Genomic DNA, 13,952 nt, shown 5'->3' with positions numbered 1-13,952 from the left:
CTATATATGTTATTTTATTTAATCTTAACCATAATTATATAAACTAAGTATTAGGATCCTATTTTCCTGAATCTAAGATGCCATTGACTGTATGGTGAGCCAATATTTTATGTATTAATAAGAAAAAATTCAACAATGAAATTATGATACAGCATTTGTAAGATCCAACTGATTTTAGAGATGGCAAATGTAAAAAAGAAAAAAAAAGTTTATTTGAAAATTTGCCTAAGTCACATAGCTACCCAGCCAGAAACGACACTTTCCACTCTCTGAGTTCTGACCAGTAGCATGTGAGCGCAACTGATGTAGTTACTTTGAGGCCAAAGTGGTAAAGAAGCATGAGTACTTTCTTCATCTTATCTACCATTTATCTAAGTTGATGCTCAGGATGACCCAGGAGTCTACCTATGGAATATGGCAGAGCTTCTGTCAGGCTTGGGTTTCTTGACAACTGCAAAGGACAGAGGACCAACCCCAAACTATGTGCCAAACAGGGATGCTACATTTGACTTTGATGTGAACAATAAACACTCTGTTTTTGTGTTAATCCCCTGTCATCTGGGGGCTTGTTTGTTACAACTAGAATTACTCCCACAGAGTGGCAGAATTATAACTTGAAGGTCAGGTTCCAAAGTCTGGGCTCATTCTATTCCACCATGCAAATATAAAATGCCAAACATAACCCCCTCTGAAACAAACAGATGAATTAAACAGTACTGATTACTTCATTTTTTAAAAGGTTTTATCACTTGATTTGAAAGAGTGGGCAAAAATCAATAGATTTAAAGTTGGCATATTTCAAGGAGACAGTCTAGACAGGGACAATTAAATTTGTGTGTGTGTGTGTCAGTGATAGCATATATGTGAAGAACAGGGGAGGAAAAAAAGGATGAGGAATGATTTCTCAAGTGGGTGAAAGTAATATACATATGCACTCCTTTTCGGTCTGTTTTAGTTTAAAGCAGTTTGGGTACAAGTAAAAAAGTTCCAGGGAGTTGTTTATCACCCTGCCCTACTGTTTAACATCCTGAGATAAAGAGGCCCTTTACCTTAAAAAGCTTGGTGCAAAGGAAAGGAAGAAGAGAGCAGCTTGACTGGCAATGCAATGAATGAAAGGGAGGGAAGGGAGGTAACAGAAAAAAATGCAGGGTCAAGAGCACAGTTTCCACATTCAAGACAGTTTGAACCATGGCTACAACACTTGACAGACCAGAGTCCATGACCTTGTATACTCATCTAACCTAAGGGTCATCTCTATCATCCATAAAATGGTGTGATTATAGAACCCACTTCATACTGTATGAAAGGAGAACATGTATGCAAAATGCATGTACAATACCTGAGTGAGCACACATTGAAAGCTAGTTGTTATTACACTAGTCATTATTAATCATTAGCTTCCTATCCCACCTAGTTGAACAGCCAGGCATGCTTAAGGTAAATCTCTTCTGTACAATAGAAAGTCCAATTCCTCGAAAGAAAGTCTGCTTTCAGCTGTGAAACCAAATGAGGTTAAGAGCCTGAGAAAGTCTGATTCAAATTTAAAAAACATTTCGTTAATATGCTTTGAGAGAACATGAGCAGAGAAAATATGAAACTATGTTTTGTGTATGATATTTCAACACCAGTTTCACTTTATTATACAAAATAGCAGTTTTTTCATTTTACAATATAAGAAATAAAAAGAAAGGAAAATAGCATTAAAACTTACCCTTTGTTTTTCATTTGTACCCTTTTTACTGGTCTCTTTTCTACTTTCATCCTCATACACTAGAACAAAGTCAATTCTTCGCTGACCATCATTAAAAAAGAGGGAGTCAGATTTTCCATTAAATTCTTCCTGTGTAAAACAGAAAAACAAATTGTAATATATACTTTTTTGAAAAAGTGCTGATTTGTAAGTGTTAATTTTCAGGCTTTAATAGGTTTATTGTGAAAGAGAAATACATCCACTACTAGTCAGCTTACCAAGCAGTCATGGCCACTATGACTATGACATGGCAAACATGGTGTATTCTTGGTGAACGAAGTCTTTGAATTGAACAGTACAATATTATTCTATAAACTCATGAGAGCATATCAATATTACGTATGTAACACAATCATCCCAGAATTATTTCCACATTAAGCAGCAAAGGCATATCAAGGTCAAAAACGAACATAGTAAACAAAACTGCCTATCCAAGGGAGTGAAGTTTATTTAACAAGACGAAAAATCTAAGATAAAAAAACTGTTGATGAAAATCTCATCCTTCTTAGGTCTTATTTTCTAAACTTTTACCATTTTTCATGATTTCTTTTTGGACCTACCTCACCGCTTTATAGAAGATATCATGGGATAACTTCAAACAAATGCCAAAAGATACTTCCATATAAACAAAAGCTGCACTAGTCATTGGTGTTTGTCCCCTAATCTACAAATGATGTCCCTCATTCCTAGCAAACAAATTTTTAAAAACCAAAAGAACCAGCAACAACAAAACACAGATGCCTTTAGTTTAGAGCTTAAAATCCTTATGGTTTAAAAAGAAATGATGGCAGAACAGAAACCAAACACAAAAATACCTATTAGCATATGGAGTTGGATAGAATTGTTCCAATTTACTCCAAGGAATGATTTGAATTTGTGTTCTCACACAGCTTGTCAGAATGCTCATGTTAATTTTGTTAAGAATCGACTGCTTTTTAACTAAGTGATACTGAAAAGTTTTCTATGATTCATTAAAAACTAATAAGACGACTTCATTTTGCAATCATTTGGTGTATAACTTGTACATTATGTTCATTAAATGTGATTAATTCTCCTCTGCATTCAGTATCAATTAGCACAGAAGCTACGCAATTTTACCACACATCACTTTCTCCTTTTCTTCACACTTTTGAGAACATATGCTTTTTGATACTTACATGAAATGTGATATTTATCATTCCTTTCCCCTTTTCCACTGTTGTACATATGAAGGTTTATTACCAGTATTTGAAGTTCCTAATTAGCAGGTATTTCACCAGCAGACTGAATGCTGCTGATGTAACCCATCTCAATGCACCTTCATCCAGTGCATATAACCTGGAATTCTAAGCACAAACAGTATGACTCTGCCATGAGACCTTTCCTATCCAGGGCAACAAAGGGCTAGGAAAACAAAGACACATCGATGTCTTAGGCTGATACCACTATCCAATTCTTATATTTGCAATTTCAGTTATTTCAAACCAATAAACTTCAAGAGTATTTAAAACTATATGAAAATGCTGAGCCCTGTCTTTTTCATTTCAGCCACAGAGTCCTTTAGGTCCATTCAATTTCTCTTACTTTTTTTTTTTTTTTGAGACGGAGTCTCGCTCTGTCGCCCAGGCTGGAGTGCAGGGGCCGGATCTCAGCTCACTGCAAGCTCCGCCTCCCGGGTTTGCGCCATTCTCCTGCCTCAGCCTACCGAGTAGCTGGGACTACATTAGCTGGGACTACAGGCGCCCGCCACCTCGCCCGACTAGTTTTTTGTATTTTTTAGTAGAGACGGGGTTTCACCGTGTTAGCCAGGATGGTCTTGATCTCCTGACCTCGTGATCCGCCCGTCTCGGCCTCCTAAAGTGCTGGGATTACAGGCTTGAGCCACCGCGCCCAGCCCAATTTCTCTTACTTTCAATGAGGACTGTACTATGGGTGACAACCAAGGCTATTGCTAGAGGAACGTTGTGCATGGAGAAAAAATATCTATCTATCTATAATTCTCAGAAGAACAAAGGGGAAGTGGGGTCCAGTGGAATATAGTCAGGAGAACCTGGTCATCATTGCAACATCTGAAAAGTATACAAAAAGCAACTTGTTCTCTGTAGCCCACATTCTGTTGCCTCTGGGAGTCCAGCATGAGCTCACTGAAGTTCTGAAGAATTAGGCCTGGAATGAGAACCACATCTGTACATGGCTCCAGGCACTCCTTCCTTGCACAGTGGAACAGGCTGGCAGTTAGCACGCAGATAATCTGGTTTGCATATGCAAACCTCCCATGTGTGATGCAAGACCATGGCCCTTTATTTGGAGGAAAACCCCACTAACTAGGCAACATTTGCCTGTGTGAAATAAATATGTCAAACTCCAATATGGTACTATTAGAATGCAATACCAGAGAAAAGAGTGCCAGTCTCTACTGCTGTGAAATCCAGGTTTCCTATCTCTTGGCAGAAGACATTCTACTACACAACGGAGAAAAGGGAGAAACTAATCACTAGCATGGAAAGAATATGTAATAAATAAGGGAACTGGCCTAAATAAAAACAGATAGTTAAAATGCTGAAGTTAAATTATTTGTCCAAGATCTGAATAAAGATAAAGATAAAAATAAAGATAGTTAAAAATGCTGAAGTTAAATTATTTGTCTAAGATCTGAATAAAAGCAGTCAGATTAGGATCTTTGCTCAAATTCTTGTTTATGTGTAAGGGTGTTTGAAACTTGCCTTGGACAGCAAGTGAGATTGTCTTACTGTATCGGAATTTCCAAATAGCCTATGATATGGTTGTCATTTACTATGAGATTGGAGAGTATTCCAGGTTCATTTGGGTTAATAGTCTCTCAAACTTTATGCCCAGCAGGATGCAAGAAAGGTTTACTGTCTAACAATAAAGTTGAAGGGTTACGCTACAAAAAATAAATATCAAAACATTCACATAATTTGAAGTGTAACTGATGTGCAAATATGGAAAAAACACGTGGCTCTCTACAATTTTTAAGAGAAGAAAAAGTAGTTAATTCCAAGAAGAACACAAAGGGAAAAAACTATAATAATAGACAACTACTAAAGTAAAAATATGGGATCTTCTATTTTTCAGTAAATTGTGAATCCAGGTACATGGTAAGTTCTAGGGAAACAAAATATTAGAAGCAGAAGCCTTTATGTAAATTTAGATTTCACAAAATATGAAACATAAAAAATTTTATTTACATGCCATGCAGTTATGAATGATACATATCCTAAGTGTTTTTCCTAACTGTAGCAGAGTTCAGGCATCAGAGTCAAGGCATGAGTAATAAGTAGAACGTTCTTCCCCCCACCAACAAAATGGTGCAAAAATATTGCAGAGATAGAAGACACTAGGTCAAATTTTCTTCATTTTGATCAAAATGCAAACTGCAAAGTTCAAGAAAAACACAGTAATAATTGAGCCAAAAAAGTGCCAAGAACTGCAGGTATGGAAGGCTGACTTCCGAAGGTGGAAAGACAAGTACTGCGGAAGCCGGGGTGGGAAGGAAAGGAAGTAACATATTAGTAACTCTGGACACACAGGGGACCCACACAGGAAGTCAGCTCAGTAAATGGTATGTACTGTAGGGAGTAAGTGAGCTTGTTTTTGACCAGACCAGGCATTCAGGAATGTGTTGACAGCAAAGCAGCACAGTGGAAAAGGAGCCTATTCAAGGAGGAAAATACATCCTGAAGCTTGGACTCCAAGTCTGTTTTAGAGTCAAATGTGTCAGGATGTTCCAAGAACATCCTTTGGTTGTGACTCTCTGATGATGAAGGTGTACTCAGGAATGGCCCAGAATGATTTTTGTACAAATCACACGGTCTGCTTCCTGCCCTGTTAACCACACTATTAGCTTCTGAAGGTTAGTGGCCAGGTCTTGCTTGTTCACCTTGAGTTCTCTGCTGAGAACTCAGGGGCTCAGGTTTATTTTTTTCTTAGAATAAAATTTTTTTTTTTTTTCTGATAAAATATATCCTCAACACAAAAAAATTCTGAAGATACAAAAAAATACAGAAAAAAAAAAAAGTCATCTGTAATCCCATCTCCTAGACATGAGCTAAGTTTCTTAAAATTTTGGATTACATCCTTTCACTCTTAGATGGACATACATGCATGCAAGAGCACACAAATACACTAACCAAAATGATACCATATTATACATACTGTTTTATAAACATCTATTATAGACACTTGCTAGCTTTATAGAAAGCTCTACAACATGTGTAATAGCTGCAATATAATTTAGTAAAACAGTTCCTCCACTGATGAGCGCAGTAGTTTCCAATTTTCTGCCTTTATAAACACTGCTGCAATGAGCATCTTTGTACATATGTATCTGTGCACATGTTCAATTACTAAATTCCAGAAGCAGATTTTAAGTGGCACAGTCTTTTTAAAAGCTTTTGATACATAGGTTGCTAAACTGTCATCCAAAATATTTATAAAATCAACATATCCACCAGAGGGTATGAGTGCTTTGCTCCTCCCTCATTTGACTTCAGTGTTTTCTACTTTTCCCATTATGATAGTCAAAATATGTATTTTTTTTCTTGTACACCTTTTAACTAGAGAGCTCTAACTTTGTTATGGATACTGCCCAAATGAAATGCTCTTTTTTTTGTGGAGTGCTTATTACTATCTTTCACTTAATTGAACAATCTTATTAAATACTTTTCAGTAGATTGTCTTGGGTCTTCTTACTGATGAAATCCTAAAAACCACACAGGTAACTGAACAGGTGGGGGTAAAGGGCAATACAGACTAGGCCTATATGATTCCATGTGGCTCAGTCTGGGACTCCTGTCTGCTAAGAGAAGACCGCTAAGTGGGGGAGGGCACCAAATATCTCTTCAAATGTAAGCACTCAACATGAGTTATGGAGAGACTGGTTATGAGGGGTTCCTATGTATCCCTGGATGGTGCTTGCACCAAGCAATCCAAACACAGAAATGGTGTGATTTATAGCCACTCTGAACCCTGGTATCCCTTTGAACAGGTGGCTGAATAAGACAGCTTCAGAAGGGGCAGCAGCTGCTAGGAGTGGATGGTGTCCCAGCACAATCTGGGGTTGTGGTCATGAAAAAGAAAATAGGGAATGATGTATATAGTGACCTTAAAAGAGTTCATTTTTACTAAATTAGTCCTGAAAGGAAGAGGGAGAAATATTTCAGGGCACCGTCAGGCAGCCCTGGGTTTAGCAAGGTGAACATGTTTTCTGTAATGTGGACACTCAACTGGAATGTGGCATGCTAATTTTAGAAGGGCACCAACCCGCCGACTGACTTTCCATTATAATTTACATGCCGCCTGAATAACTACCAAGTTATCAATTGTGTATTTTGACTCATACATTTCTTTAGATTCAAAACATACTACTTATTTGGTATACAAATAATTTCTGTTGCAAGTTAAAACTGATGTAGAGGCCGGGCGCGGTGGCTCAAGCCTGTAATCCCAGCACTTTGGGAGGCCGAGACGGGCAGATCATGAGGTCAGGAGATCAAGACCATCCTGGCTAACCCGGTGAAACCCCGTCTCTACCAAAAAATACAAAAAACTAGCCGGGCGACGTGGCGGGCGCCTGTAGTCCCAGCTACTCGGGAGGCTGAGGCAGGAGAATGGTGTAAAACCCGGGAGGTGGAGCTTGCAGTGAGCTGAGATCAGGCCACTGCACTCTAGCCTGGGCGACAGAGCGAGACTCCGTCTCAAAAAAACAAAACAAAACAAAACAAAACAAAAAAAAAAACTGATGTAGAAATTCTTAAAAAATAGTCTTGTGTTTTATATAAGTAAATGGCTATAACTAGTTCCGAAACAGCTGAACTTGTTATTTTCAGTCATTTCTCATCAAGGATAGACATAGTTCACTTATAAACACCATTAGATTGTGCCATGAAATGCTTTGTATGCAAGGGAATGTTCACATATCAATGGCTTCCTGATTTTACCTCTGTTTCCGTTTGCCTGTGTTAAACTCTAGAGTTCTATCATTAGAATAGAACATTTTAGACCCTGGTGAGGATGAAGGCGCAATGCCTTGAGCATAATGAGTATTAAATATTTCCCTCTAGTTCATGCCAAGGAAGCAGTACTTTTATCAAATGGAGTTCTCATAGGATTTTCAGTATTGTTAAAATTTCTGAAAAAGGGTAGAGGAAATATGAAAACAACTTTGAAATGACATTTAAAATAAAACTTCCTTAAACATCATTAATTAACAAGGGTAGAAGATGCTGAGTTAGCAGCCTTCTTATGGGGTAGAGTACTCTTACTGAATCTTTTTCTTAAACCCAGAGTTATAATTGTAATTTTCATTAGCATGACTATATATATATATATATATATATATATATATATATAAAACTTTCCTGTTTTCCCAGACTTTTGACCATTTTAAAAATCTCAATTTAGCCTTCCTTAAAGGTGATCTGCAGAAAAGGAGAACAATAAATAGTCAATAAACAGAAACAAAAAAATGTGAAAATGTCTATAGTGGTTGTTTTTACACTCCCCTTTTCTAGAAGAAACCATCATCCATTTGCACTGTTCTCATCTGGAAGTGGTAATGCTGGTAAAAGAAAGATTTTTCTTAGGAGAGGTCTCTTAAGAGATATCAAACTTTAAGATATTCCCAATAAAGCATTTCAACAGATAGATATAATAAGACAGGTGGTAAAAGAGGACATTTGTGAGAGTGAATGATTATCCTCCTAGAGGTTAACCTCTTAAGGTTCCAATATCCTCAAGGCATCTTGCTTTAATATCCACTGTGGATTTAATATCCAGCCATGCTTACTTCAAGCTTTTTTGACCCTGTGAACATTTTCAGTTTGTACCATCTCCTAAGGAAGAATGATCTGTAGGTTTTCCATGTAGACAAGACAGTTGTCCTGAATTACATTTCTGAACTTTTAAAGAAATATCTCTAATCTTATATTCTGGAATCAGTTGAAACCAAAATAATATTGCTACAACCAGATTCTTTATGATTTAAACAACTTTCACAATGTTCTGTCCACAAACTTGAAGATCCTTAGTTTTATGGAACAACAAATGTAGCTTGACTTTGTAACTGTATGTTCCCTTCCACCCATCCTGAGTCTTCTTAATTAACTGTACTTCAACTATCTTTAGCTTATCTATGTTTTGTTCTTAGACCACAAAACTGGTCACAACTCACAAATACTGGTGGTTCCCAGTCACAAAATCGATAGTTGTGAATTGCCCCCCTTATCTAAGTCACCTGTGTCACAGGTGACTTGTGTCAAGTTAGTAGACAGCTGTGTCAGGTTAGCAGTCCCTCAAATTTTAAGTTATAGCTACCCAGACTGAAGCTGAGATGAAGAAGATAAATAAGGTGTAACTGGGGGCACAACCAAAGTAGGAAGTCTTGGGTTCTTTACTAGGTTCTCAGATAATTCTTCTGCAGCTTCCCTTAATGTTACAATCTGTCACTCACATAGTGACATGTGTTTGAAAGTCATCTAAGGGTTTCTCCTGATACAATTTCTTTGGTGAACTCATCTTTTACAGTAGGTTTCCATTTCCAGTCTTGGAACTGCCCTGGGCTATTTTTAGCTTTTCAGCTACACAAGAGTGCTGTCATCATCTGTAACTCCCTCATCAACCGGTTATGTCACATGTACCCCTGGGCCATGATCTCAGATGACTGCTCTGGAAATCAATGTTTGCAACTTCATTCAAAGCTAGAGGAAGAAAAACAAATCAGAGTACCTAGTGCCCAGCAAAGCAAAGGATTGTAACAATTCCTACCAGTTGATTCATGTTTTATGTAGCTATTACTTTTCTTCCTTTAACTCAAAAAGCAGTTTACAAGAATGGCTGTTCTTTGTGGTGTGGAAACAGGCATGCACAGATGTTTCCAAAACACAATTTTAAAAAATAAATGTCTCATTTAAAACAGTGGTGCAGGCTGGGCACGGTGGCTCACGCTTGTAATCCCAGCACTTTGGGAGGCCGAGGTGGGTGGATCACCTGAGGTCAGGAGTTCGAGACCAGCCTCAACATGGAGAAACCCCATCTCTACTATAAGTACAAAATTAGCCGGGTGTGCTGGCGCATGCCTGTAATCGCAGATACTTGGGAGGCTGATGCAGGAGAATTGCTTGAACCTGGGAGGCAGAGGTTGTGGTGAGCTGAGATCACACCGTTGCACTCCAGCCTGGGCAACGAGAGCGAAACTCCGTCTCAAAAAAAAACAAAAACAAAAACACAGTGGGGCAAAAATGTTTTCAGCTGACTACAGATAGTAAATAAATAAAACCTTACAAAACTCTCTTAAAAGAGGATATTGAATATAAGCTATTATTATTTAGCAGGTAAATGAAGAGAGTCCAAAATGAGAATAAAGAACACAGACTTTGGTATCTGGCACAGCTACTAGCTTCAAATCTTAACTGTGCCCACGTACAACTAGCCACGTGCCTTTGTGTGTATATTGTATCTCTTTAAAACTAAATTGACTCATTTGTAAAACGGGAAAATCATAGAAAGGCAGGGTTATTGTGAAGATTAAGTGAGATGATACATGCAAGGCAATGGCACAAAACCTGGAATATAGTCAAAGCTCAATAAATGTGAGCTTTCACAATGGTATTCTCCACCTTAACAGGTAGCAGTTTTTTATTGATTACTACCTGTGTTGGGTGCATTCACACAGCTTATAATCATCAGAAACTTCCACCCGCATCTTGCTTCTTCTCTCTATTGTTACTCAGATGATCAGGGATGACTTCTTTTAGCTATCAATTGACCTGTCTTTAATAGGTGTTGTATTACCCTGTTACCTGCTGCTTCTAACATGCTTTGGATTGGGCAACCAGATTAACTGAATCTGTTGAAATTCTCTCAAATTACGGAGTAGTGCTTTGGTTTTGGACATAAGAGGCTTTTAGTCTTTCTTCAGGTTCCGAGTAAAGTGTGATAAAGAGGAGGGCCTTATTCCACAAAAGAATAAAATAGGTTAGGGGCTGTTAAATTGTATTCTACCTCTTCTCCTAGCCTCTTTCAAAAGAAGAGGTAAAACATCTGGCGTCAAGAAGAACAAATGCAATACCATTAAAGAATGATAAACAGAATCAGAGCCAGAGAAGGTAGGAGGAAGATAATGTACTAACCACTGAGACAATTGTAGTTGTTGTGATCTTAACATGCAAACTGGCACAAAGCCTCTTGGCAGCAAGGCAAAAGGAAAATATGTTCAATGATATAGTCCTGCTATCGGAAAAAAAGGAAGCACTCTGATTTTTTGGAAGGATAAAGCTTTATGTGGGACCATACATAAAAGCATCCATTTTTTTTACATTTCCCTAATGGACAATGTTCTTGGCAAGCAATTGGGGTTATGCAATATAAAATATAGGTGACCTTTGACTTTTTCATCTTTAGTTCTCATATTGCCTCCACCTCTGAGGCAGTTAGTTTAGCTTTCAATCTGTTCCATCTATTGCCATCGTTCTAGTCTGTGCTCTTGACCCCTACTAATGAGGTTACAATTAACACCCCATTGGTCTCCTTGCATCTGTTTCTCCTGTTCACCAATTTACCTTTTACATTGCCACCAGAAGGATATTCCTAAACCAATATGCTCAGCAAATCACAGAAGAGTTCAAAAACCATTAGCTACTCCTAGCAACCTCTAGAGGAAGTCCAAACTTTTCAGATGCCTTATAATCTGATTATATGCCACATTTTATAAACTATTACTCCCCATTCCTAACCTTCCAACCCAACTATCTTTCTCATCAGTCTCTTGACGACGTCACGGTCCTTCCTCTTTCTACTCCTTTGCTCCCATGGTTTCTCTGTCCTGAAATCCCCTCCCCCTCTCCTAACCACCAACTCCTTACCACCTATCCAAATCTTAACTCTCCTTTAAGGTCCAGCTCAGTTCTTCCTTGGAAGCCTTCCTACCAACTTGGGTTCATGTTTCTCTCTCTCTTCTTGTACCACCCTCTGTGCCAATGGATGTGTGTTCCATAGACCTCTGAGGGTTCCTGACCCTTTTGGGGGACCTGCAGGGTCAAAACCATTTTTATAATACTAAGATGCTATTTGCCTTTCTAACTGCATTATCATATGCAGTGATGGTGCAAAAGTCATGGTGGGTAAAACTGCCAGCACCTTAGCACAATTCCACATTGGCACCAGACTGGACGAGCAGGCATTCTTCACCACCACATGCTCACAGTGAAAAAAACAAGTTGTCACTTCCCTTAAGAATGTTCTTGATGGAGCAGTAGTAAGTACTAACTTTACTAAATCTTGAGTGTTGAGTAAACGTCTTTTTAATATTCTGTGGGAAGAAATGGAAGTACCCATTCAGCACTTCCGTTGCACACAGAAGTATAATGATTGTCTCAAGGGAAAGGGATTGCAGGATTTTTAAGTATGTGCATTAAAACTGCCTTTTTTTTTTTTTTTCTCACAGAATACCATTTTTACTTGACAGATGACTGACACAAGATTTGGTTGCACAGACGAATATTTAGCAGATACTTTCCCGAAAATGAACAACATGCAACTGTCATTTCAAGGAAAACAACTGACAACATTTACTGTTAGTGACAAAATACAAGTTTTCAACCAAATATTAGAATTTAGGACAATTAAATTCACCACTGTGAATTTGACAGCTTCCTAATAGTCAATGACTTTTCTGTTGAGACTGAAGGTAATGTTAACAAATGTGATTTTTTCATATCCTATAATGAAATGAGTAAACATTTGTAAAATCTACTTAACTTAGTGAATCGATACCTCCCAACTGACCTAAGCATGGTGGCAAAAATCATGCTTGGGTGAAGGTCCTTTCAAAACGCAAGGCAAGTTTTTCATGTAGGGAAAATTCATTAATACAGTTTCAACATTCCACATTGCAACCAACCTTTATAAACTACCACTTGTTGAGTTTTATTGTGGAATCCAAGAACATCCTCATTTATCTGAAAAGGCTTTAAAATATGCTTCCTTTTTCTGACTACTTGTCTATGTAAGACTGAATCATCTTCGTGTACTTCAACCAAAACAATATATTGCAACTTTTAAGTGCAGAAGCAGATATAAGAATCCAGCTGTCTTTTCCTAAAGAGATCTGCAAAATGTACAAAAAATGACACCCTTCTATTTTGTAAGAGTTATTCTGCATATTTATATTAATGTGTATTGGTTGTATTTACATGAATACATATTTTTTAAATTTCTCAGTTTTAAGTTCTAATTAGTAGATATCAACAGATAAATCCACATTAAAAAGAAAACTCTGAGATTGATACTTTTCTATTTAGAGTGTGAAGTGTAAGAATATTAAAAATTTAGAACTGGTTTTTTATACCACTTTGACTCTTAATTTTACATCATGTTATAATAGTATAATACATATATGTCATGTATTTTTACGTACATATAGCATCATCTTAATGGGAATATAACACTGAAGGAAAAAATACTTACTTTTAATCTACAACACCTAAGAAAGTGAGCCAACAGATTATTGAATTGACTTGAGGTAACAGGTAAAAGTATTTAAAAAAACCATTTTATTCAAGTTTTATAATTAGGTGGTAACAGACTAAGTCTGTTTCAGAAAATTCACGACTCCATTCCATCCAAATGCAGTTGTCAGTTTCTATATTCTATTAACATTTTAAATTGTATTCTATTGAAGAAAAGTATTTCCCTCCTATCTTTGTACATGCAGTTCCCTCTTCCTAGAATCTCCTTTGCTCCCTTTCTTCTTCATAGAGATTTTCCCTCGCAGCTAGCTTAGGTTTACTCCTTATATGCTCACAGCACACCTTGTACTTCTCCTTAAATGTCACTTCTCACAACTTTAATTGTCGAGTTATTTGTGTAATTATTTGATTAATGTCTGTCTTTCTCACTGGAATATATGCCTCAAAGGGATATAGACTGTGCCATCCTTTTAGTGATATTTCCCAACAGTATCTGCTCAACAGGGCTATGGGAACATTAAATGGATAAATATTATTAAATAAACTGAAATTAATTAACCCTTTATCCTGTGACATTCTGTAACGTGGCAGATAAATTAACAGGGGAAGAAAATTCCATTACACATCACAGAAGAAATAAATCTGATTTTTATTTTTAAAGGAATTATTTAGAGAACAGCTCAGTGGGTGGCAAAAGTGGTAATGGGAAGACTATGGGTCCAGGGAAGAAAGGTGGA

General features: G+C 37.4%; 1 protein-coding gene across 5 annotated transcripts in view; it reads right to left on the bottom strand.

Moving 5' to 3' along the window:
* ANO6 (anoctamin 6) overlaps positions 1-13,952 on the bottom strand; it is a 215,940-nt gene that overhangs the window by 95,595 nt on the left and 106,393 nt on the right. For all 5 annotated transcript variants that reach the window (XM_001092876.5, XM_002798540.4, XM_077953929.1 and 2 more), the window contains one exon: positions 1,712-1,840. In XM_001092876.5, coding sequence (XP_001092876.2) covers positions 1,712-1,840 — 129 coding nt within the window. The remainder of the gene's footprint in view (positions 1-1,711; positions 1,841-13,952) is intronic.

This window comes from Macaca mulatta, chromosome 11 (assembly GCF_049350105.2).
Source record: "Macaca mulatta isolate MMU2019108-1 chromosome 11, T2T-MMU8v2.0, whole genome shotgun sequence".
Taxonomy (NCBI): Eukaryota; Metazoa; Chordata; class Mammalia; order Primates; family Cercopithecidae; genus Macaca; species Macaca mulatta.
Note: the sequence above shows the minus strand (reverse complement) of the source record. Positions and strands in the feature narration are given on the sequence as shown.